Here is a 24,848-nt window from a genome sequence, read left to right as displayed (position 1 = left end):
AGCAAGTTTTGTGGTGGAGAATTGAGATGGAGGGACTCTGGGACTCTCTCTCTTCCTAAGAGGAAAGCAAAAGAGAGGCCAAGGAGACTCTAGAGTCGTTCGAAGCGAAAAAGCGCATTATCTGCTTCTGCTAACTTGCAACCCACCACTACGGAGATGCCATTTGGCATCATCCAGTGAAGCCCCTCCCAGTCGACGTCGACTCCCCATCTGTGTCCCCCCTCCCCAGCGCGGTGACATTTCCTTCCATTCCAGCCTCAAATTTAAGCCTCAACCCGTTTTCCTTAGAAAATATTAAAAAGGCAAATCCACGAGTGAAAAAATAAAATTGTGGCTGAGGTTGCCTTTCGCTCTTCTTCTCACTCTCTTGATGGTGTCAGCTGGTTTTAGGTCTCACCACCGAAACGCGAAACGCGAAACGCGAAACTCGTCTTCTAATTCCTGTTGCTCTCTCTCTCTAGCATACTGTGCCGCTACCTCGTCTTCAGCTCAGTTCCTGTACTAGTGGACATAGATCTTTTCAAAATCGTGTCTATAGCATTGCCTGCACATCTTTCTCTCGCGGCGTGTCTCCGAACGAATTGTATTGAACCTCCTCCCCCATGCGTGATCGGGTTCGAGGTCTGAGTAACGTCCGTTTCGACTTGGCGATGGCGGCCTTGCAAGGTAATTTCTTCTTCTTAAATGGTATGTCCAGTATTTTAATTGCGATTTGGGGACGGAGATGATTTCATAGATTAATGATGGTTCCTTCTAAGGATTGTTATTTATTACTGATTCAGGTTCTTTCACGTTCTAAGGTTTCGGCGACCTCCGGTTCGTTTTGGTGAGAATTCTGATAAATAGAATTTTCTTTTAGTGGATTTATTACACTAGTTTCGGATTCGAAGAGGCTTCTCTACCGCGGTGTATTCTGAAAAACAATTGAGAAAAAATGATTTTTTTCTCGGATTGATAGTGGTGTCGTCTTCCTTCTTTTCTTTGATGTTCTTATGCGCAGACACAGACCCCCATCGCGGTCTTTTTTTCTTTTTCTCTTCTTTGCAGTAAGATGAAGTAATGAGCTTTTCTTCACGACAACGAGAGTTCATTACTTCCAGAGAGATGGGACGAGGAGACTGTACCCCCTGCTTCTCACTGAGGATTTGAAGCAGCGATACGCTACCAGCGTCCAGTAATGGACGTATATTCTTCTGGAGAAGAGCTCATTATAAAGGTGATTTCTGTATCTTGCCTATTCACCCTACTTCGCTTTTTTATTTACCATCCAACGAGAAGAGAATTCCCGTTTTTTGCTGTACGTTTCTGCTTTCTGATGTCTCTTTCTCTCTGTCCGAACGCCCCCCCAAGAGCAGACGAGAAAACCATATACTATTACTAAGCAACGTGAAAGATGGACAGAGGACGAACACACCAGATTCATAGAAGCTCTGAAGCTGTATGGCCGAGCTTGGCAGCGTATAGAAGGTTATATTTTGATTGGACTTTATGATCCTCTTCTACTTTATTTTGGTATGGTGCCGGAAGTTATGTAATAGATACAGATTCGGCTTCAGATGAATTGTTTGTGTATGCCACCCGTGGTTACTAAGATCGTTCATTCATTTATTTTATTTATTTATCTTCTTGTTGTTTTGAGCCTTGGATTTGGATCAATGCGAGCCTTTGTGTTTATGTAGGAATGACATGACTCAGTACATGCTGTTCATTTTCATTTTTCTCATACTTGGAGACATGCTCCTTCTCTCCTCTTTTGATTCTTGTGGTGTGCAGAACACATTGGAACAAAGACTGCCGTGCAGATTAGAAGTCACGCACAAAAGTTCTTCTCAAAGGTCTTTCAGTAGCCTCTCACCATTATGCCAATCTAACCATATTATCTCTCTGCTTCGTATTAACTAGTTTTTTACCAATTACCAAGATGGTGGAACAAAATTGTTGCTTTGACCTGCATCCCTCAAGGGTTCTGAATTTCTGAGGAGTGTTTGCACTGATAGAGAAGGTCCAAATTAAAATGAATACAAACCACTGTTATTGAGCCATGTGTTTGCTAACCTCGCAATTAGCTCATTGCCCAATTTGAACATGTCAAATAGGATATTGGGATCGGAAAGCCCATAAAATAAGAGGTGGGGGGGGGGGGGTAGGGGGGTTGAAGAAATATCACAGTTATATATGTCATAAGATTGTGATCTCATAGGATCTGTGTGGTTAGCTCCTGGGATCAAGGTTTCAAGTCCTGGTTTCAAGCTTTATTTTGACAATATTTACATTGTTTCAAATCATAATTTAATTGGAAATTTCCAGTTCCAGTTAAAATTTGAAACAGATCAAAGATATAAATAACAAATGCTAGTTTATCATTCCTGCATTTTCTCCATGCATCATACCTTATTCTTTGATCCTTCCCATGTTTACCTACTTCTCTTCTCCGCTTCTCCTTATCCCCCCCTTCTCTTACCAATTCATATTACTGCTTGATGTGACCAATCACACTCACCCTTGATCAATACAGAACCTCACATTTCAAGATTTGTCATTATTTAAATCCTCTCTTGTGGTGTTTGTATGATTTTGATATCCCTTGATAGAACTTTTGCTTCTTTTTTTTTTTTTAATAGATATCATTTTATAAAACTTTTGCACACTCTTAAGAGCCTGCGATGCCATTAATTTTAACTTTAAGAAATTCATTTTAAATGTTATAATGGATAAGTTTTTGTAAATTTAGTTCTGTACAATAATTGGCAACTAAGAGAAAGGCCAGCAGAGTTTGTTTTCATTTTCTTCTTGATTTGTTTTAGTTGCTCTCAAAAGAATAGAATTTCTTTTGTTCTGCAAGATAGGTTTGCTTGCTTTTTATCCCATGTTTCGCATGTGTGGAAAGATTTTCTGTCTTCTATTTTCAAAACAAATGTAGCTGAAGGGTACATAAAAAGTCTGGAACATACCATGTCTCTTCCTAGGAGCCTTGCTTACTGGAGAAAAAAGATAAAGAAAGGCAAAAATGTGTAGTATCATGATTGGATGTTGCTATATCATGTTATCTTTTTACAGTGAGCAGTTTCATTGTTAACTTTCTGATAAATAGTCTGGGGCAAAAAGATCCCCATGCCGACAGTGTGGAGATGCTTTCTCATGTTCTTTCACATCGGTACCATGTGGGTGCCGCATTGACACTCTTTCTCCTCCTTGACCATGTGGGACCTCCTATTGGACGAAACTGTTTCCCGTGCCTTGAGTGAATCTAGTCCAATCACCAATCCATAAACAAAGGAAGCCAATGGGTCACTCTATTTGGTAATCCATCCTCTCCTGGCAACAATAATGGAACAGGTTTAGTATGGCCTTGATAGTAGTAGAAGAGGTTTTGTTTGACGAAAACTAACCCAAGTTAGGTTCAGGGTACATTAAGATGTCCCAAAATCTTGCTATACCCATAGCCCCCAGGGTTCTCTCAGTTTGGTGGATTATATATAGAAAACCTAATGGTAGAATAAAAACATCTTGTTTTCTTTTCCTACTCTCAATGTGAAGCCTTGAACAACAGAGCCCACATGCTCTTCTTGAAAAAGTATTCGTAAACACCTTATGCCTCCCTCTCTCTCTCTCTCTCTCTCTCTCTCTCTTACCACACATGCATGTGGACTTGCCTACATGTACATGAGAAAAGATGAAAAAGTTATCTCAAGGTTGCCTTCTTTCTTTGCCCCCTGGCCCTTTTCGTGGTAAGATTTAAGGTTTCTTTCTCTGTGTACAGCTTTAAGAAGCTTGGTTCTTTGTTAATTAATGTAGCATTTCAAGTGTTTATAACCATACCTCCATCTCTGGGAGACGAATGACCGGGGATGGCCAATGCCAGTTTTGATATCCATTGTTCTTCCTGCCAAGCTGCTGGGTCTCTCCATCTCTCCTAAACTTCCCCCGGTCTTCGGCCCGAGCTGTATGAGGCAGAAACTCGTCCCACGTTCGGTTCGGAGGCCGAGCCCCACCCCAGCAGTAATGGTGCGGCTTAGGTCAACTGACACGGACATTATTTTCCCTTTTTAAGCCTTTTCTTCAGCTCTGAATTGTGATATTTTTCTTCTCCTAGTATTTTCTTTCTTAATCTTATGCATTTTATGTTTTTCTCTTAAGAGTTCAATTCAGTATGTAGAGCCTGTAAGTTCCAATCCAATGGTTTTAACAGGCCAACAACAGCACAGGGCACACAGTAATATTTCTTCTTTTAAGTTCATGTCCTACTGAATGAAGATGCATCGCTGACTGTCTTTACACAGGCTCAGAGTGAAGATGGTGGAACGGAAAATGAATCTTATCAGACCCGTTATTTAGTTCAGTCCAAACTCCAAAGATCTTTTGATTAGACATCAATCTGATCAGCTGATCCAGACCTTGAAGTATGAACAATTAATGGAATAGATGAGATTTCATAACCTGATTTCATGATCATTTTGTGTAACGGATCTCCTCTTTTTCCTGCCCAGTTTAGTTTCTCCAGATCTCTTCTTGCTCTTTTCTGATCTGCCTCTCATTCATGGTGCTAACTGGGCTAGTGCTAAATTTTGATTCAATTCAGTCAGCTTCAGAGGTTGCCCGCCCTGAACCTGACCCATTGTGATTCTTGAACATATAAATCCTTGGGTTTCAAAAGACTCCCCCCCACCCCCCACCCCCAAAAAAAAAAAAAAATTAGAAATTGTTAGCAACCTTTTCACTAATTTAGGGATTTCGCTGTTAGTTCAAAGGACTTGCACCTAAATCCAGTTTTGAAGCAGTGGAAATCCAAATTTGGCTTTTTTTTTTTTTTGGTTTATAAATGAAAATTTTGTTGAGGCTCCGTTTGTTTCGGCGTAAAAGTTTACTTGGAAAATTTTAAAGTAAAATTTTCACTTAAAAAAAAATTAGATGTAAAATTTTAAATATTGGAAAGTGTTGCAAATTTTATTTTTTTTATGGAAACAAACATTAGAAAACTTTTCAACATGTAAAATTTGCTGTGGGAAATTTTCCAGGTAAAATGTTACGCCAAAACAAATGGAGCTTGAGGGGAAAAAAACCACTGAATATGGCGATCTTAGGCTATACATAATTGTACTGGTTACTGAGGAAGTTGTTTGAGCAGGAGCTACTATCAGTGGAAGAGATCCCAGAAAGTTTTTCACAAGCTGGTGACCTAAAAATTATCAGATCCTTAGCTTTCCTGGACATCCTATTTGCTGGTTCTCAGTGAAGTTCTAGCATCATGTTAGTCCTTTTGTTGTATACACCACTACAACATATAAGATCCTGAGTTGCCCATGCCTTGTCGAATTGATGAGTCTCAATCTAACTTGTTTTTGTTCATAACGATGCACACAAATTTGGCCAAGTCATGTATCAACGATTAAGCATGTGGTGAAGGATCTGTTTGCCATGTTATATACGTAATTGGAGCATTTTTATTCCTCAAAATTCAAAATTCGAAAATGGAGAAATGGAACACTTAAACTTATTTCTAGAGTTGCAAATCTAACCTCTCTCCATAACAAACGCTATGTTCCGTTGACTACCCCAAAAAATTAAACTGGTCGACAAGACCTTCATTTGTTCTCTTCTCCTAATCTCTCCCTTCCTTTGTGCACTTTCTAGTTTTGTCATTTTGTATCAATTGTTGGTGACCATTTATGCCTTTTTGGGGTGTTGGATGACTGATGCATGCCTAAGTTGAGCTCTACCAGCAAGTCTGTTGCCTTACTGCAACTAGACAATGGCTGAGTCAAGTTGCTAGGTCTGACTAGTTGATGACTTTTGTGGGTTCATCATTTCGACCCTTGACTTCATTATTTGATTGATACTTAATATTTGTTTTGTGTTAGGCATTTCCCCACTGAACACATGATTGTTATTGGCTCCCATTAAATTATATAACCTAAATACTTTTCAGTGATGAAAATCTGTTGCTGGTCAACAAAAATAATAAAAGAATGGAGGGAGAAAAAAGCATAGTGGACTAATATTTATTAAATTTATTTGAAAATAGTTGTTCATTGAATAAAGATATACAATAAGTTTTGCATGCCAACTAACCAAATAATGTGATGCCAATTTCTATGGATGTTTCTAGCCGTGATCTTAGTAAAAGTGCATCTTCTGTTTTCACATACTTGAAGTAGCAAGGATATCATACGCAAAAGTGGAAAGCTTAGAACTTTTTTCTTAGTTTTTTTTTTTTTTTTTTTTTTTTTTTTGTGTGTGTGTGTGTGGGTGGGGGGGCATTGTCTTCATAAATTAATTGGTTGAAGGGTTTTTGAACAGTGAAACAGATGAATGATTACTACTTCTGCACATGAATCTATGAAGATTCCTTCAAAATTTCTCATCTTTTGAGGCCTAGCTTTGAAGCATGTAGAACACCCAATCCCCCTTCTTACATACATATTTATTTATGTGCATATGTATGTGTTTTGTCAAGATAATAGATATGCTAAAGAGGTAATACATATAAATGTTTCTTTGAGAATCTTTATCATTGCATGTACCCATTGGAAGGAGCTCTTGGGGCATCGATCTTTTTGGGGAGAAAGGATTAGAGTACTTCGTGGAGACTTATGAGTAACTGATTCATGAAGTATGAACTAGCTCAACTGTCAGTTGGATTAGTAAAGTCTACTTTGTAGAGATAGTTAATGATGGGTGCAATAAAAAAACTGAAATTCTACACATGAAAAATTCAGTACTTCTATGGAAGGTTCCAACTGAAAGTGCTGCTCTCTGTAGATACAAGGCCTTCATTTTAGAATAGATGATAATGAGGTGCTAGTCATTGGCACTCTATTCTCTTAAAGGAATCAATGACTCTTATTCGACCGATAATCAGCTAGCAACATGTCGATTACACACTGGAGGTTGGTAAGAGCTGAGGGACAATCCCCCCCTAACCTAAGTGGGCCTACCAGTGAAGCCACTGGTACTTGATCGGGCGAACCCTCATACAACTCTATGCAAAAATCTGTAATTTCTTGGAACGGGTACTGCTGATTATTCGGTCTTCAAACCTTACTCCCCCCATAAATACTCTCTCGATGCTGAAAATCTGTAATTTCCACTTGGATTGGATGAATACACTTTCGTCCAATTAGTTGTGAAACGAAATGGGGGAATTTTTTTTATTTGGGTCAAGGATGGATCAATATCACTTGCAGGCTTGCAGCCTGTTTTTTGTTTTCTTTTTGCAGTTGATGAAGTTGATAGGGGTTAGAGTAAGTATCCTTCCTGTAGATCCTTCTTTTCCTTATTGAAAAACAGGTCTTCTGTTTTGGCTAGAAACAAAAGGGAGCTGTTTGGCCCAGCCAGAGGATACAGGTTCATGGACAAACATGTGCTCTTTGTGTAGTATACCTGCAGCCTTTATTTTACCTGAAGCGCTTTGTTTTGGACATAACATGATCTGGTGTTGGTGAGGGATTCATTTCAGATCTTTGAAATTCTTTTATGGGAGAGGGTTCTCTGACCAAGCAGGGTACTCTCTACACTCTCACATAGACATTGTTTATTCATTAATTGAAGGAAAGAGAAAAAAACAATAAAAAAATGGGATGTGAGGAGGCGCAGTGTATGCCTTAGGCTCAGAGAGCCTTTTCCCTTCTTTTATTTATTCCTTTAAGTTATGGATTGGGTACTTTATTATTTGGATACACATCCAACATAAGCTATGAACTAGGATACTACAATTAGAAGTCAAATCTTGAATATATGGATTGTCCTCATAGTTACATCATAAGTCCTTTTATTAATTTTATGCCATAAGTTCTTATTACATCATTTTGTTACTTAATGTTTTTTTTTGGCTATCTTGCCTACTTGGAAATTGCATATTGTTTTATGCATGATTTGTCCATGTACCTATGAACAAATCATAAGCGGAAAAAAGACACATGACCTAAAAAATTAACCGCATGAAATAACCTAATAAATTTACTACATATCACAGTAAGAGCTACTCCTACTTAATTCATGTCTTGAGTTCTCAAATCACCCTGAGTATCAATGTTACGGTGAGCCAATTTATTGAAATATGTATGGAGGCAGCTGCAGGGATGGTTTTGAGAATTCATTGGATTTGTTTGTGACACCTGTGAGTATCACTAGGAAATGTCTAGCAGTGTGTACATGATACATGCATTATAGTATGGGCCAAGGGGTTACGTGCATGGCAGACATCATGGTGCATTACCTTCTTACTTCAGTTATTTTTTTCAGTTTCCTTTAGTTAGAGTCCATGAACGCATGTGGGAACATGTCATGTGTAATTTTTGAAGGAGCGAAGCATTATGTGGGCAGTTATAGGGGAGAGGTAGTGTGGTGTTTGGTTGATTATTTGATTTGGTTATTCTATCTTGTAGTAGGATAAATATGGAATGGTGTTAATAGCATCGTATCTTTTGAACCTAAATTAATCTACTCTTAAGTAGGGTGGTCAGGCTTCCTCAGTAAAGCCATTGTTCTTGTGTAATTGCTTGATTTCTCCACTCTTACCTTCTTCTACCAGCAACATAGGTAAGAAAGGCAAAGGTTCTGCTCAGTATATACCAGCATGGTACTAAATCTCATTTCGTTTTGGTGTTTCGGTCTGACCGAAATTTCCGAGATACCGAAATTTCGATGAAATATGGTATTTTTCTGTCGGTGTAAAATGCAAAAAATGACCGAGATTTCCGAAATTTTCGAAACGAGATTACTGAAATTACCGAGATTTCCGAAATTTCCGAAACGAGATGACCGAAATTTCCGAAATATTCGAAATATTGCATTTTTTCATATTGGACTTGCGTTTCGTTTTGGACAGGTCGAGATACTCGAAATATTCGATATCTCGACCGAAATATACCAGTACTTTTGTCAGTTTTCCGCCATGTGATTTTTGCTAGATTTCTGATTAGCTGCTTTTTAAACTGAATGCTCATTGCATAATTGAAAATCCAGGGTTTCAGTTCTCACAGTTGATTACTTAATTTCAGATGGAAAAAGAGGCTCTTATCAAAGGCATTCCACTTGGAAAAGCTCTTGACATAGAGATACCTCCTCCACGTCCTAAAAGAAAACCAAGCAATCCATATCCTCGAAAGACCAGCACAGGGGCTCCTCAGTCTTCTCCTGTCAAGGACGGAAAACTCTTAACACCAGCTTCGCATCTGCATACCAGTAAACAACCATTGGACTTGCAGAATGACTCATCTGCTGAGGTATATATCTTAGTTCTTCAACTCCGTTCTGGTTATGCTTCAAGTTTCCTTATTTCCTTTCTGATGCACTGTCAGAAACCTGCTCAAAGTGTGAACTCTGCTAGAACAAAAGAAATTCTGAATGAGAACAATCGCTCAGAAGCCCTTACTCTTTTCCAAGAGGTTCCCTGCACTTCCTACTCTTCTGTAAGCAAAATACCAGCATCTTCTGCACCCAAATGCTCATCTACCTTCAGGGAGTTTGTACCCTCAATGAAAGATATAGAGGACCAGGGTGCAAGTGATGAATCCCATCTCACAGTCAAAACCAAAGTGAATCAGAAATTGGACAGAACCAATGCCGACTGTAAAGACATGAATAATGGTGTAATTGGGACCCTGAACTTACAGACATCGAGCCCGAGTTCACATGATGAACTGGTCCAAGGAGTAAGAACAGATGAACCGAAGAAGCCTGAAATGCTTGGCCTGTTCTCAACAGATGAAATGCAAATAAATCAGAATTTCCCAAGGCATGTCCCTTTGCAATTTGTAGATGGAATCTCAGGAACATGCATGCAAACTGTGGGCCCTGACATGACATACCCTGCATCCATCATGCACGAACATGGGGGAGCTCATGGAAATCCAAATATGTTCACAAACCCAACCGCTTCTGCAAGTAGTGAACACTATAGTAACATGTCAAGGTCTTCTGTTCACCAATCCGTGCCAACTTTTCCTTCCCCCTTCACCCCAGTGTGCAACAATCAAGACAATTACCAATCCTTTCTCAACTTCTCTGCTACTTTTTCAAGTCTTGTTGTATCTGCTCTGTTGCAAAACCCCGCAGCCCATGCTGCAGCAAGCCTGGCTGCTTCATTCTGGTCATGTACTAATGTGGAAGCTTTGGTAGATTCTTCTTCTGGTACTCTCGGAGGGTTTCCATTAAGACAGATGAGCCCACCTCCTAGTATGGCAGCAGTTGCTGCTGCTACAGTTGCAGCTGCATCTGCATGGTGGGCAGCTCATGGGCTGTTGCCATTGTGCCCCCCTCTTCACACTGGCATTAATTGTGTTCCTTCACCCACCGCTGCAATTCCATCCACAGATACTGGTCAATTTACTGTAGTCAACAAAGGTAAAAAGGACAATAATTCTCAGGTTCCACCTTGGGAAGATGAACAACTGGATCCAAAATTCTCCGAGGCTCTGAAAAGAGACTCGGCTTCCAAGTCTCCCCCTGTGTCATCAGTAGATTCTGAGAGTGGAGCTACAATGTCGAATAGCAGCAAATTGAAAGATCATATGCAGAAGCCCATGCAGGTTCCCGGGTTCCACGACTCCAACAAGGCTAAGACAAGAAAACAGGTTGACCGTTCCTCATGTGGTTCCAACACAGCTTCCAGCAGTGAAGTAGAGATGGATGCATTAGAGAAGCATGTGAAAGGTGAGGAAGAGTCAAAAGAAATTGATTTAAGCCATGCATCTGGTGAGACTAATTACCGTTGCAGTAGAAGTGCCAGCAATGTGACCGAGTCATGGAAGGAGGTCTCAGAAGAGGTGATCAGACAATTCTTTCTGGACATAGATTTCTGATTTGTATCATCTTGAATATTTACTCTCTTAAGTTATTTTTACTTTTGTCAGGGTCGGATTGCCTTTCAAGCACTCTTCTCTAGACAAGTACTGCCACAGAGCTTTTCACGTCTAAATGATCTGAGCAATGGGCATCCAAAGTCAAGTGATGAAGAAAGAAATGAGAAAGGTGAAGAGGCCACTTTGCAGCTAGACCTTAGTAGCAAGAAGACATGGGGTACTTGTCCAGATCATCCAGGGGCAGAAAAACCTGAATCACTGAAAAGCAGTAATAATCTTGAGTTAGGGTCGTTGATGATGGGGTTCGGACATGCAAGGCTGAAAGCTCGTCGAACTGGATTTAAACCGTACAAAAGGTGTTCAATTGAATCCAAGGAAAACAGGGTGGGAAATGGTAGTGACCCAGGGGAAGAGAAAGGTCACAAGAGGATACGTGTGGAAGGGGAAGCGTCAGCTTGGTAATGCATGCAATCCTGCAGCAAGGGGAACCTTTGCTCATTGCATATAATTCTTAGTTTTTCCCATTTTTCTTATTCTTATTTTAAGTTGTGAAGTAAACGGTTCGTGTCATTGTGTACTCTGTGTCTACTTTTGCTTGATTTAAATATGCAAATGCAGGGAGAGGGACTCCGTTGAAGATATTTAGAATGGCTTGCCCACACACCTTCCTGTCTTTGAGTTTTGGTGAAGTTTGTTTCAGAAGAAAAGCTTTTTTGCCAAATCACAGAAATGATGCTTGGTGGGAGTATACAGTGGTTGAAATGGCTAAATCATCCCTTTACGTAATGAGTTGCCTCAAATCCTTTTCCCAAATATAAAGGCAAAATAAGTTACGAGGTTGGCAAAAGCTGCTTTGGCACGCACGACACCTTAAGTGGAAGGTGTGCCTTATTTAGGATGCCATCCATAGTTGTGTGAGGAAGGATGCATGTTACCCCGGGTTTGCACCAATTATGTCAGTAAGGATCATGTTAGAGACCCCCTGCATCAGCAGATCTGGTCCCCAAGTACCAGCCCTAAATCCTAGCAAAGGATCCACAGATGTGCACATTTCTGGTTGCATGTCTTTTGAGCCCGTCCAATGATACGAACATAAATTAGCAGCTAAACGTTAGGCTTCCAAATGCCAAATTTACAAATAGGAGGGGAGAAATAAGAAACCAACTGAAAAAACTTTATAATTCTCGTCTTTCTTTAAAGATCAAGTTCACTCCTTGTGATTACCTGCAAAATTGATTGATATCTGAATCGCTGTAGAAAAATCAGGGGTCGATAGGTTGACTGAGGGCTAATTCCAGTTTCAGGAATTGGATTTTGAAGGTTAATTATGGAGGCTAAAATATGGAGAGCTAAAAAAATTCCTGAGTTAGCAGACCTAGGACCCCCTTTTATCTTTCTTTCTTTTTTTGGGAAAGAGGGGGCTGGGAAACTGCCAAAGGGAAGAAGAGCTACCAGCGCATCATAGAAAAAAAAAACAAAACTTATACTTTCATTAAAATTCCAGATTCAGTAAACATATAGCGACGTTCTGTTCAGATTTACATCTAAAGAATAGACAACATTATCTACAAGAGCTCATATACAGTCAGTCATCAGGTCACTTTAGATCGTCAGTAATATGCTTCAGTTTGAGCTATTTCAAAGTCACTTTAGTCTCATCTCTACATGAAGTTAGAATATCAATTATGCTTGTGACCATATTCCAGAGACGGCCTGTACTATTTGACAGCTGTCCATGAAACTGAAATAGAAAAGAGCCCCCAGGATATTTTTGGGGTCATTGCAGTGTTTGGGAGTTGGTCTGATGGCCTTTCAGGATGAAAATGTATCTCCGTATTCGCTGTTCATCAACTGCAGTTAGTGAAAATGGTGGATTCAATGGCAGTGACATCGCTTCCTCCACAATAAATGAAAGCAGGACCATTGCTTTCACGTACAAAACCACAGCACTGCTCCTGTTCCCCATAAGTTCATCAACCTGAACAAAAGACAGGCCCATTGAAGCAAATCCCAAGATCAGGCGTACAAATTCTTGTTGTTGGAGGGGGAGGAAGATAAAATTAGTATCATAGAATGGTTAACTTACAGCACCACTTTTTCCGGCAGCAAGAGCTGATTGAAATATTATTTCCATAGCATCTGGCATTTCCACACCACCTGAAATTGATAAAAAGTTTTGACATTTTCTGTGCACAGCAACCATGAAATTTTCTGTGCAAAACTATCTTACCATGTGATGAACAAGTAAACAATCAGAATAGGTGAAAATGATCAACTAATACACTCACCATCTATATCACAAAGTCGATTTGATAAATTCTCTGCACGATCCAATGCAACAATGAACCCTCGTTCAGCCCACTCGGAAACAGAGGAAGGACAGCTGCAGTCAATACTGTCCTCCAAGAAGAGAGATAGGCAGGCAGTTGTCTCATCAGGCATACATGTAGCTGAACAACTCCCAGGGTAATCTCCCTCTGCAGTGGAGGCTACGCAATAGCCGCACAACCCAATAGCTTCCTTCCACAGAGCTAAAGCTACCAGTTCAATAGCAAAAGATTCAAGAAGCATACCTGCATTAAGCTGCAAATAACCATGCAATTAAAATTTCAATTACTAGGTCCACTTAATAATGGAAAATGCAAGATAGCCTTTCAAAACTCTTCTGTTCTTTTGAGTCGGTCAATTCCGAGTCAAATCACCCAATTTCTATCCAATTTTTGAAACTTTGGTTTGCATAAATCTGACCCAGAGAAAATGCTTATAGCAAAGGACGGTCAGAACATCAAACCTGTGGCCACACATATTCAACAGAGACAAACTTAAGTACAATCAAGATAATCTGAAGGTATGTTTCCTTTCTCATTTTCAAGAAAGCTCTCTGAGGAAGGACAGCATCCTTCCCTTAGGACAAAAACTACCTTACCTTCTATTCCTGTTTTGAGCCTATTTTTTGTTTGTTTTGCTAGAGTCCTAGGAGAGGTATCATGGTCTGTTTTAATTTCTTTATTTTCTCGTCCTGTCCAGGAATGGCTCTAGCCTTTCCTAAATAGAGAGTTCAAGGGCACAGCCCATTCCCATAGATTTTTTTAAGTAAAGAGAAGCTGTTGCTTTGCTGGTCTGTGGATTTCAGGCTTAGACATCTGTGGATTCAGGGGTGGTGCTCAGTGGATTATGAGTGGGGTTGCTATGGATTCAGCGTTGGAGAATACCAGGACAGGTTCTGGAGGATTCCAAACCTTCCGTTTGGGTAGATTTCCTGAACTGGACCTTCTATTCTTTCTTCTATCTATTAATTCTATTCTTCTTTCCAATTTAAGGTCAGGTTTTCTGAATTTCTCATACCTTGTGGCTTCTAGTTTTCTCATTCCCTTTGATTCAGTATTGCTTGCTGATATAATATCCTGCTAGATATGTTTCTGCTTTTCTCAACTTCTGCTCACTACTATGACCCTAAACTTAAAATCATTTCAGAACTCTTACTTCAAATCTGCTTCTTCAAATTCTGGTTTCCTTAAATCTGATTTTCTGTTTCTGATTTCTGGTTCAGTTTATTGTTTAATCCTTGATATCAGTTAACCATTGATTTCTGATCTAGAACCTTAAATCCCTGCCATCGATTCTGCTATTTTGGGTTTCTACTCAAGAATCCTAGTTCCAGTAGGATTCCTCAAAAACTTGGAATCTGATTGTCAGAATGCCTTAGAACTCTGCAGTCCTATTTATCCATTCAAACTGAACACTCAACCAGAAATTCAGACCTTCCTGAACTGTTTTTTCTAAGCTTCTGAATGTAAAACTGGTTTCTTTCCTTACCAGCGGTTCTGGATTTTCTTGGGTTTTCTAAACCTTAATCAGTTAGGTAACAAGAAATCCCATTAACGGGCAAACAAGGGTCTGGATCTGCCAGATGATCAAGCAGCATTTGGAAGGTCAAGACAGGCATACTGCCATATAAACTTTAAACTGCTGGACTTCGACAATGGTATTGTGTTGCTGGTCCCAATTGCAATGGGCAACTCTGAGATGGAAAAGTGACAAAGGTGATGAATGAATTAGAGTATAATTCTCGCACATTATTTTTTTACAAAATAAGGGCATTTTCATCCAAAGAAAGAAGAGGATGAAGCAATCCTCTTGGACGAGAGATAAGCATTCAATACACAATTGAAGGAGCATGAGATTACCTTTTCTTGTGCTAATTCTGAAAGAGCATGAACATACTGATGTAATAGCCGTAGCCTGGTTGAAGGATGCAACTTAGATGATCCTTGGACATCCCTTAATTCAGTTGATGCATGTGATCCTCCTGCTAATGGAAGTGAGGCATGGATCCCTTGACTTGTTGCACACCCAGCAGAACTAGTAGCCAGCTTCCCAGTTTGCATTGCAACAGAAACATTCTTGCCAATCTTCTTTGTTGGCATGCAAAATCCTCTTGGAGCTGAATGATCTTGCAGAGATTCCTCGAGGGAAGAAGAGAGAGTCTCCATAGAAGCGAAATGAGAATTAACAAGCACATAATCTTTCTCAATAGACTCCAGTGAATCAGCAACTGGATGGGTATATGCCAAATGAGTCATCGTCTACAAAAGAAAGAGCATAACAACATGCAACTAACTAAACAACAAATCCTGACCCTTTGAAACATTTAAGGCACAAAGCTGCCGGTCCAGACTTCCAGAATTCAAGCTGCACAAATCTGATGAATTTGAGCCATCAGCAACAACAGCTACTTTTGAGACACTGATGGCACAAAGCTGTTGGTCCAGACTTCCAACCTTCAAGCTGCACAAATCTGATGAATTTAAGCCATCAGCATCTACAGATACTTTTACACCATCACATGTAGAATTTAGCTCAAAACCACAAATATCTTCAATACCACTAGATGATGATGCTTTGCAAATGCTATCTTTTCTAGATAATAGTTTCTTGACCTCAGATGAAAAGGTTGACTTTGGATTTCTGTTAGATGTATTCAGCAAATGTCTTGAATGCAAATGAGACCTTGTATCATAGGCAAAGGGTACTCTGTCATTTGTAAAGTACTCAGATTTCCCAACTGGAGGTTTCATTTCTGGAAGTAGAGAGGCATGATCAACATCCATCGTCGGCCTACAGATTGCAGCTGAAGAAGTTCATTGAAGTACACAATTTACAATACCCTAAATTATGTAGAGAGAGAGAAGTAGAATGACTGAAGAACTGTAGCATGCCAAATGCAGCAGCAAATTTAAAGAGAAAAGAGGGACTAGAGCCATTAGCACCTTGTCATTGCCATAAACCTGTGATTGAAGAACTCCTCAAATGTTAGTCGTTCAACTGCAAAACACTTTAAGGCTCAGTGAGCTTGAAGCACTGCATTCCAAAAATTCATATCATATTTCAGTAAAATATTTTGTTTTGCCTCCAGATCAATAGAATCCTTTTGCTTTTAGGTAATTCCTGTAATATATTTTCCGTTGAAACAAATGGAGTCTAAAAGAAATAGTTTGTTAAGGATGATTGTGTATCAGATACCAGACCACAGTGAATGGGAAAACCAAAGACATGACAGAGTCAAAATAATTGATTCACCTGGGTTTTGGCGTAAAAGGCTTTTACAGAGGTCTACACAATCAGGATGTAGTTCTACTAAAGCTCCTTGAGGAAACCGCAGCTCATTAGATGTCAAAATATTCTGGAAAAGCTGTGGATAATAGAGGAACAAAATAAGGGCAACAGTAGCAACTAAATTTAGAGATCTTTCAAAATTGGAACTTTCAACACCCCGATGTTTGATAAGAACCTGGAACTGATTATTGCCATCAAATGGTGGTTTTCCAGTCACCAGCTGGAACAGAATTGCTCCAACACTCCATAAGTCAGCCTGCAAGAAACCATCGATAGAACTGAAAGACATAACTATTCCGCAGACTGCTACAATAACCATTGTGCTAACAACTAAGACATGTTTTATCACCTTCGCATCATACTTTTGATTCTGAATGATCTCAGGAGCCATATATAATGGTGAACCACATAATGTGTCCGCCAACCCTTGAGGTGTTAGGTACCTTCGAATAAATATGAAACACAGATGTATGCACAAATGAAGAGAAACCCACTCAACCAGTGTAATTGTCATAAGCACTATAAACCACATCAACAATAATGAAGCTGGTTTAGTAAAATACTTTTGTATGCAAGAATTGTTGACAGGGTTCACATATGGGATACTTATATGATGGATCTTACCTAGCAAAACCAAAATCTCCAATCTTTAAAACTGGAGTTTCCTCATTGGTTGACAAAAGAAGGTTCTGCAATTAACACAATTTACCAAATAGATGCAATTGAATAAAAAAAGGAAGTTTACCTTGGGCATCAAATAATGATTTCAGAGATGTAGAAAGTAAAACGTCAATCAAGAAATGCTGGCTTCAGCTAAATCAAACCACCAATGCCAAACACTAAGAGCATTAGAAGATTCTAAAGATTTCAAATAGAGTGTTTAATGCACCTCCACAAATTGTAATGGTGTTCTACTAACTCTATTTTAAGTACTCGTAGTTTAAACCCATTCGGTGTTTCCTCTCATAAGCATAAGAAGGAGGTAGCCCAATAAATACAAAAGCAACCCACAAATAGAAGGCTGTGAAAAAATACCTGTGGTTTCAAATCTCTATGTATGAGATTGTTTTCTCGGAGCACTTTCAATCCAGAAGCTGAACAATATAATCAAAACAAAAGAATTCCTCACCTTTTCTGAAGATGCATAATGGAAAGAAGGCCCCGGGGTGGGGGATGGGGGAGATAGGAGCTAAATTGAACGGGCACAAATTATATGAGATACCCAAATGCGTAAATCGAGAAAGTACTCGTATAAAAACCTCTACATCGGTGGTGAAGTTTACCATACCCAATTGCCTCATAAAATGCCTCGCCAGGGCTTCCGAAACTTTTCCGTGACGATGAATGTAAGCAGAAAGATCACCACCACCACAGTACTCCAGAACAAAATAAACTTTGTCATCAGCCTGAAGATCAAACAATTTCTCCAATCACTGCCATGCGAAATACGGAGGAGGGCACTCAAATATCACCATAGAAACAGAGCGGAAACTAAGTCAAATGAAAAAGGAGGAAAAAAGAGAGGAGAGCGACCCACAGTCCCAGATACCTCGATGACTTCATGAAGACGAATAATGTTGGGGTGCCTGATGTTGCTGAGAATGTAAACCTCCTTGAGCAGATTATCGTTCACCTTGTGGGAGAGGTGCTTTCTGTTGATCTCCTTCACGGCGACCTCCAAACCCAGATACCGATGTCTGGAGCGCCACACGACGGCGAAAGAACCCGACCCAATTTTGGGGCCGAGGATATAATCGCCGATCACACGGCAACGTTCAACCTCTCCTAGATCCATAACATATCCAGTTTTTTTTTTTGGATAAACCAAAAGTAAAGTAGCTGGTATTGTTGAGAAGAAGAGAATCTGTTGCTGCTCAACGTCGTCCGATTCTGTCACTAATGGGTTTATTGTTCTTTTGACAATTTCTTCGCCTCCTCCTTCTTCTTCCTCTTCTTTTTCTCATAGAGCATAGCTAGCATAGGCCGAGGCTCAACATTACCCATGACGCTATGCTCTGTAGGGCCTAAGCTTGCTTTCTTCTTACATTATTAATTGGATTTAAGATGGGTAGTGGACTGATGGAGAAAATTATCCTCTTCAATTCTTTTAAGTTTGGCATGCCATAGGGTTAGGTGGAGATATCGACACTTGGCAGTTATCGCATCCAATCAAACATATCAATGAGTTCAGATCATTGGATGCAACGGCTGTTAATATCTCTACCTAGCATGACCTCATTTTAGGAATTGAAGAGGATAATAATCCGGACTGATGGTGGACTGTCGAATGGTCCGCTACAAACCCTGTGGCACTACTGAGGAGCCCAACGCCTCCAACCGTTCTACTTTAAGTATCGTTTAATCCTATATTAAGGGGATGGAAGGTTGTTACAATTTCATGAATGCTTCACCATAAACTCTTTCTTGGGATCTTTATCACCTCCAGTTGGCTGCCCGGCCCAGTTCCCTAGTTTCTCTAACAAAGAGGGGCTGAAATGACCTCTCTACCCATGCCCAAACCCTCTGTCCGGGTGGGGTCCACCATCCCCCTATTAGAGGAACTGGGAAACTGGGCCGGTCAGCAAACTGGAGGTGATAATTTTCCCTTTCTTGCGTAGAAAACGGCGCCGAACTCACTCTGCACAGTAACAATAACGACAACTTACACGTATCAAGCATGCGCTTTTCTCGTTTTTAATAATATATAGATTTAATCGTATATTAGATTCATGATCAACGGGTGGAAGGGGAGGGGTTGCCGGGTTGGGGACCAAGGAGAGAAACTGTTGGGGGATTTTGAGACCTTCCCTCCTTTATCTCACCCTATTGATTTCGTTTCCTTTCAGACTTTACAAAACACTAAGATAGAGATTGGAGAAGGAAGCCTATTTTTTGTTGTTGTTGGATATAATCAAAATCGAGGAGGAGAGAGGAGGAAGAAGACGATGACGAGGAGGAAATGATGTTAACAGGATTGAATATTTGGTCCATCAGTCAATCCCCGCCAAACAATCCAAAGCTGTGACCCTCGGAAAATATTTTGTTGCTATTTGTATGGTTGTACCCTTGCTGGCAGCTAAGGAAATAGAATAATTCACTTTCTCTGGGTTCGTAAATTCCCTCTTAGGTCTTAGGTTTTAGTTTTTTAAAAGTACCCTTTAAGATTCCATTTCCTTGGCTGCCAACAAAGTAGTAGGAATGCTACTCAGGTAGTAGTAAAATTTTGTTTGTGACCCTCCCTCTCTCCGGAGTCCGGACTCCGGGGTTAGTGAGACTTTTATTTAATCACAATGAATGAGAATCCATTTGCCACGGGCCGAAGGATGGGCATTAGGGCTACAACAGGATCGGGTTGGGCCTAGTTTTATAGAACCCTAGCCCAAACCTAAGTCCCCTTAGCTGGGCCCAGGCCCGACCCAACCCTGACTCAAGGCTAAAAAAATCCAACCTTGACCCGCCCTCAAGGCCGGGTCGGGCTGACCCTGAGTGGCCCTGATCATGGGGAAGGGGAAAGAAATGCATGGGCTGGAATGGACTGGGAACACTATAATAAAAAGTATTATATCACTTATTGTCTTCATTTATAAGATATTATATAAAAAAATGTGGGTGACATTTAAAGTTTATAATGTATATATTATATCAATATATATTTTATAGTATAACTTAAACCAGGGTCGGGCCGGGCCGAGTCAAGCTTAACCAGAGCCCTCAACCCTAACTCAACTCGATCCTGACTCAGGGCCAGAAATTTCTAGCCCTGACCCGCACTCAGGGCCAAATATCTTAGCCCAGGCCTTATTCGGGCTCAGGGCGGGTTCGGGCCGACAGGGCCAAACTTACACCCCTAATGGGCATGAATAGGATTGGAAGGGCACTTTGGGAATTATACTAAAATCCTATAGGGGTTTGTGAACTTTAAGATACGGTGGTGGGACCTTTATCTGCTCCAATTCCTGGGTAGGTCCATTTTCCCAAGTTCCTCTAATAAAGGGGGCGGAAATGACCACCCTACCCCTACCCAAACACACTACCTGGGTGGGATCCACCCCCCTCTATTAGAGGAACTTGAAGAAATGGAGCAGATAAAAATACTATGGGGGTGAAGGTTCACCCCTTAGTGAAAGAAAACGTTCTTTTCTTTTCTTCTTTTTGGATGCTCATTTTGCACAGAAAGTGCTTGTCTTGTACAAAAAGTAGAGGTAGAGATTTCTTTGTTCAACAAAGAGTAAAAATGATAACCATTTTAAGCTCTATTTGGTTAGAGGGGACTTAGGTGGGGTGGGAGAATTGAGGTGAAAAATTACTGATGTAGCATTTCAAAATCCCACCCCAACCTTGTTTGGTTATCCTGGGGTGGTGAATTTACAAAAGCTCAGTGAGCATCATTAAATGGTTTCTTTGTTGATGTGACATTTCAAAATTCCACCATTTTCCTATTCAAAGTCCCACCAAATTGGTGGAACTTTGATTACTGATCATGGAAAAAGTAACTTTACCTCAACATTTCCACCCCCAACAGAACTCTATCAACATGTGGATCTCATCTTCCCAACAATTCCACCCCAATCTCCCCACTAAACAAATGGGGCCTTAAGGAAAAGTCTGGCAATGCTAGCGGCATATTACTCGATTTCAATTGACCTTTGTTAAATGGATTTTTTTTATTGACACCCTTCAAGTGTCAAATGTCAATAAGTTCGTAACCTCTATTTTTAGCCCATACTCATCCTCGTATTGTTGGGGAAATAGAATCTGTTGAAGGGGTAAAATGATGTTTCTACTTGAATACATTTTTTTGTCGAATAAGACTTTATTCATGAATTGCGTGTGAAACTCATGGCAGAAGTATAACAAATCTTCTAAATCCATGGTTTGGAATTGGGCTAGACCATTGTACACATCACCGATAGTGTCTTCTTAGCCAAGCTGTTAATTTCCCTTGGAACATAGTTGAAATTAAAACTTTCAAAAGAAGAAAAAAGAAACACAATATCCTCAAGAATATATCTGATTATCAGAGGAGAAGATATTATTCCCTTTTAGAGATAGGAAATTATGAGGTCAGTGAATACGTTTCATGATATTATCTGCTTTAAGCTGCACATCAAAATTGGCTTAATGTCTATGTCGCCCTCACAGTTTTAAAAGGCCTCATGAGGGAGCGAAGACTCCAATCCTTAGTCACCCCTGAGGCTAGTTTTTACCCACAATAGAGGCCTCCCAATGAAGGGAAGAGTCTGTGGCTAATTTTTATCTGCCCAAGTAGGGGTTCCCACATACGGCGCCCATGATGAGGATAGGGATAAGTCTCATGATATTATCCACTCTAAGCTGCCCACTGAAGCTAGCTTAATATCGTCTTCATTGTTTTAAAAGGCATCATGAGGGAGTGGACTCCAATCCTTATAAGGACCACGGTCTTTCCTTCACTCACCAATGTGGGACTATCTTTAGTCGCTCCTAAGACTTGTTTTTACCCATAATAGAAGAGAAGAAACCCAGTTACATCATTAGATAAGTCCATCTTTTGTTTAGTACTCCTAGTATTAACTGCTAACTGATGAGCTAGTGTTATAAGAAGTCTGTCCTTTTTATTTAAATACAAAACAAAGTAAAAGATTTCAAAACGGATTTGATATCCAATAAAACCAAAAAGAGGTCCCATAGCCATTGGTGAAAGTCATGTGTCACCCAGTGAACCAAATTCTCACAATCAATCCAAACGTCGATGTTGTCAATATTTAAGTCTCAAGCTTTTTGCAGTCCCTGGAGCAACACTTGCTTCGGCTTCTTGTGCATTTCCTGTAAATCCAAAATCCATACAAGCTGATATGAAAGCATTATTATCAACAAAAATTAAGGACCAACCCACCTCACAGAAATCTTTATCAAAACTCCCATCACATATAATTGTAATAAAGGCAGGTGTTGAGTGCTCCAAAAAGACAGCTACTGATAATTTGGGCAATACAGGATGGATCTGGATCCTCTCCAATGAAGGCATCGCCCAATGAGCATCTAATGGTTGGGCTGCCTGGGGTGTACATCGGGATGTGTGCCAAGCAACCCAGTCGTTAAATGTCTCATTGAACACTCATTGGAGAGGATTCCGATCCATACATGAGGGGGAAGATAATGGACATTAGAAGGAAAAAGGAGGAGATTTAAATCCGCAACCCATTTAGAAATATTGGACATTTTCCTATAAGGATTAGGGGGACAGCTAGATGCCAAACATTGGTTCCTTGTTTGCCACAAGAAATAACGAGTAATAGAAAAGACTTCAATAAAGAATGGCTTATAAAAATTGGGCTAGAAAGAAAAACAACCAGAATTGAAAAGAGATCAAGGAGATAAGAAGCACAGAGGTATTCCGATTGAAGCCCCAGTATACCTACTGTTAGAGCCTTTTAGAAAAAGGACAAGCAATGAAAAGGTGACATTTAGTCTTATTTATTATGACAAAATACACAAGAGCTATCAATTCTCAGAAATTGTTCAAAATAAACTTTTGTCATCACTCCACCATTAAGCAATTTCCAAAGAAAAAGTTGAAACTTAGGATGGACTTTGGTTTTCTAAAGAATTTTCCACAAGCAACCTCTCATAGCCTTCAGAAATTGCCTCAAAGCAAAGCAAATCGAATCGCTAAAGCTTCACCTTAAACTAGTTCTTGAAAAGTGAATGGACTAGAAATAGCAATCAGTGGATTACCATTTGAATCCTGAAAGATAAACCCGATTCCACCTTTGTCGGAACCCGCAGTCAAACTCACGTCACAATTGAATTTGATAAAATCAGATGGTGCAACACTTGAACTTCTGCAACTACAAGTCATAGGAGCTGAGGCATCTTGACTTAGACACATTGTACCTTGGAACTCTAGGAAAGCATGTTTAGAGACTCTAATCACCTCTTCTAGCGTCCATTGGTGTTCCTTGTCAACCAAAGGTACCAACACATTAAAGAACAATGGGACTTTAATTGTTTACTTATAACCTTACCATGAGCATAAATATATCCCATCTTTTAATCCAAGAAGAGAAGCAAGTGTAGGTACCATGGCCTTCGGATGCAGGTTCCTTCGCCTTGTAGGTGGGATCCGTTAGGTTTTCGTGGCTCCTTGGCGACGAGGGCTTGTGGATGGCATCACATTTCGATGTATCAACATAAGGGATTGAGATCATGTTTCAAAAATTAAAATAAATGGAGTCGCCACCTAGAGTTCGGGCCTGGGACTCAATGGGTGTAGGTCCATCCGGGGTGAGCGGAAAGAACTATGTGATTCCATATGGTCTGGTCAAAAATTCTGGGTAAATGGTCAGGTTACAAGCTTGGGAAGGTATTAGCACTCCATCTTGCCTAGTTAGACCGGTCTTTCTACTAGATGTTAGATTTCGAAAATTCCCCCTTAATAACACGTCCTATACCAACATGCAAGGCTATATTATGAGGCATCAAACATAAGAAAAAAAGAACAAAAATAATTTACTATGTACACCAAAGGGAACTACTTTAATGGTCTACATTGTGTCAGAAATAATGAGAAATAAAGAGACAAATACCTATCAAGAAACAAAAGAAATAAAGAAAAATGTACTAAATATGAAATATACGATGTCCCACGGCTCAGGTGGAGACGGACGATCGGCTTGTCTCTCTCTTGTCGGACAGAGTAATGGCTATGTAAAAAGGGATTTTGTTACTCAAATTTCGAACAGAGTAATGGTTGTATATGAGATTTCGCTATTTGTACTTGGAAAGAGCAACGACTATATATGGGCTAAATGTGGGTCAAAAAAGATTGAGGGAAAGCAAGACTTTGAGCCTGAACAACTTTAGGTAGGGTAATCGAAGGATCTACCCATGGGGAATGATGATCGAAGCTAGCAAAGGGGAATTAAAAGGGATGTGAGAAGGCTCAAAAAGAGCAAAAATGGAAGAAAAATGGGGGTGGAACATGTCCTTGGGGCTTTCTAGCTTGAAAAATGAGGGTGGGGGTCATCCCTATTTATAGGGTTAATCTGGTCATTCACGGCACCGCATAGGCCTACCGCGGCGCCATGAGCAAAAAATGTCGCGGCACCGCAGTCGATGTCACTTGGCTGATGAAGGCCTGCAGCACTGTACTTTCTGCGGTGTGGTACGACTTTGTGTGGCATCGTAGCTTAGCCATCCACGGCACCGCGGTTATGGCATCCCCTCAGCCCTTGGGTTTTTGACTTTTTTGGGTTTTCAAGGGTTTTTTCTGGATTTTTCCCTCCCTTCTAACTCTTCATAAAATTTTCTGTCAGGGGCTCTGCCCCCTACACCCCCAACAGGGGGGCTGCCTGTCCCCCTACAACCCCCACGGCTCGCTAACTGGCTAACAAGACCACTGTGGTCAAGGAAGGTGAGCAATACTTCCTTCAGTATTTGGTAAAAAGG

At 40.2% G+C, this 24,848-nt stretch overlaps 2 protein-coding genes and 1 long non-coding RNA gene across 6 annotated transcripts; 1 reads left to right on the top strand and 2 right to left on the bottom strand.

Moving 5' to 3' along the window:
- The first annotated feature begins 475 nt into the window (after positions 1–475).
- Positions 476–11,379, top strand: LOC122658772 (protein LATE ELONGATED HYPOCOTYL-like). Of its 2 annotated transcripts, XM_043853888.1 has the most exons (8): positions 476–666; positions 801–826; positions 1,048–1,216; positions 1,356–1,467; positions 1,774–1,835; positions 9,000–9,224; positions 9,300–10,766; positions 10,854–11,379. In XM_043853888.1, exons 3-8 carry the CDS (start codon positions 1,178–1,180, stop codon positions 11,262–11,264), a joined length of 2,316 nt encoding a protein of 771 aa, XP_043709823.1. In that variant the 5' UTR covers positions 476–666; positions 801–826; positions 1,048–1,177; the 3' UTR covers positions 11,265–11,379. The 2 variants fall into 2 exon arrangements, with proteins under 2 accessions (XP_043709823.1, XP_043709830.1); XM_043853895.1 differs by lacking the exons at positions 476–666; positions 801–826; positions 1,048–1,216; positions 1,774–1,835.
- Positions 821–2,606, bottom strand: LOC122658808. The gene is made up of 3 exons (XR_006332497.1): positions 2,595–2,606; positions 2,423–2,434; positions 821–945 (listed from the first exon to the last, which is right to left on the bottom strand). It is a non-coding gene; the product is annotated as an uncharacterized LOC122658808 (long non-coding RNA).
- A 960-nt stretch (positions 11,380–12,339) lies between the features above and the next one.
- LOC122658787 (serine/threonine-protein kinase ATG1a) lies at positions 12,340–18,316 on the bottom strand. Of its 3 annotated transcripts, none has more exons than XM_043853914.1 (14): positions 17,968–18,316; positions 17,707–17,824; positions 17,454–17,512; positions 17,043–17,107; positions 16,768–16,861; positions 16,594–16,674; positions 16,383–16,494; positions 16,073–16,127; positions 15,670–15,920; positions 15,442–15,534; positions 14,990–15,357; positions 13,091–13,385; positions 12,889–12,959; positions 12,340–12,780 (listed from the first exon to the last, which is right to left on the bottom strand). In XM_043853914.1, the coding sequence occupies exons 1-14, from the start codon at positions 18,211–18,213 to the stop codon at positions 12,580–12,582; spliced, it is 2,109 nt and encodes a 702-aa protein (XP_043709849.1). In that variant the 5' UTR covers positions 18,214–18,316; the 3' UTR covers positions 12,340–12,579. The 3 variants fall into 3 exon arrangements, with proteins under 3 accessions (XP_043709849.1, XP_043709858.1, XP_043709841.1); XM_043853923.1 differs by lacking the exon at positions 15,442–15,534 and adding an exon at positions 15,540–15,600 and having other exon boundaries at positions 14,990–15,359; positions 15,688–15,920; XM_043853906.1 differs by lacking the exon at positions 15,442–15,534 and having other exon boundaries at positions 14,990–15,359; positions 15,540–15,920.
- Between the last annotated feature and the right edge of the window lie 6,532 nt (positions 18,317–24,848).

This window comes from Telopea speciosissima, chromosome 1 (assembly GCF_018873765.1).
Source record: "Telopea speciosissima isolate NSW1024214 ecotype Mountain lineage chromosome 1, Tspe_v1, whole genome shotgun sequence".
Taxonomy (NCBI): Eukaryota; Viridiplantae; Streptophyta; class Magnoliopsida; order Proteales; family Proteaceae; genus Telopea; species Telopea speciosissima.
This window is presented reverse-complemented; position numbering and strand designations above follow the sequence as displayed.

Coding starts and splice junctions, on each gene's coding strand:
- LOC122658772 (XM_043853888.1), top strand. CDS start 1,178: ATGGACGTATATTCTTCTGGAGAAGAGCTCATTATAAAG. Junction 1,468..1,773: donor AGCTTGGCAGCGTATAGAAG/GTTATATTTTGA, acceptor TGTGGTGTGCAG/AACACATTGGAACAAAGACT. Junction 1,836..8,999: donor CACAAAAGTTCTTCTCAAAG/GTCTTTCAGTAG, acceptor ACTTAATTTCAG/ATGGAAAAAGAGGCTCTTAT.
- LOC122658787 (XM_043853906.1), bottom strand. CDS start 18,213: ATGGATCTAGGAGAGGTTGAACGTTGCCGTGTGATCGGCGATTATATC. Junction 17,825..17,967: donor GTCTTCATGAAGTCATCGAG/GTATCTGGGACT, acceptor TTTGATCTTCAG/GCTGATGACAAAGTTTATTT. Junction 12,960..13,090: donor TCGACTTTGTGATATAGATG/GTGAGTGTATTA, acceptor TATCAATTTCAG/GTGGTGTGGAAATGCCAGAT.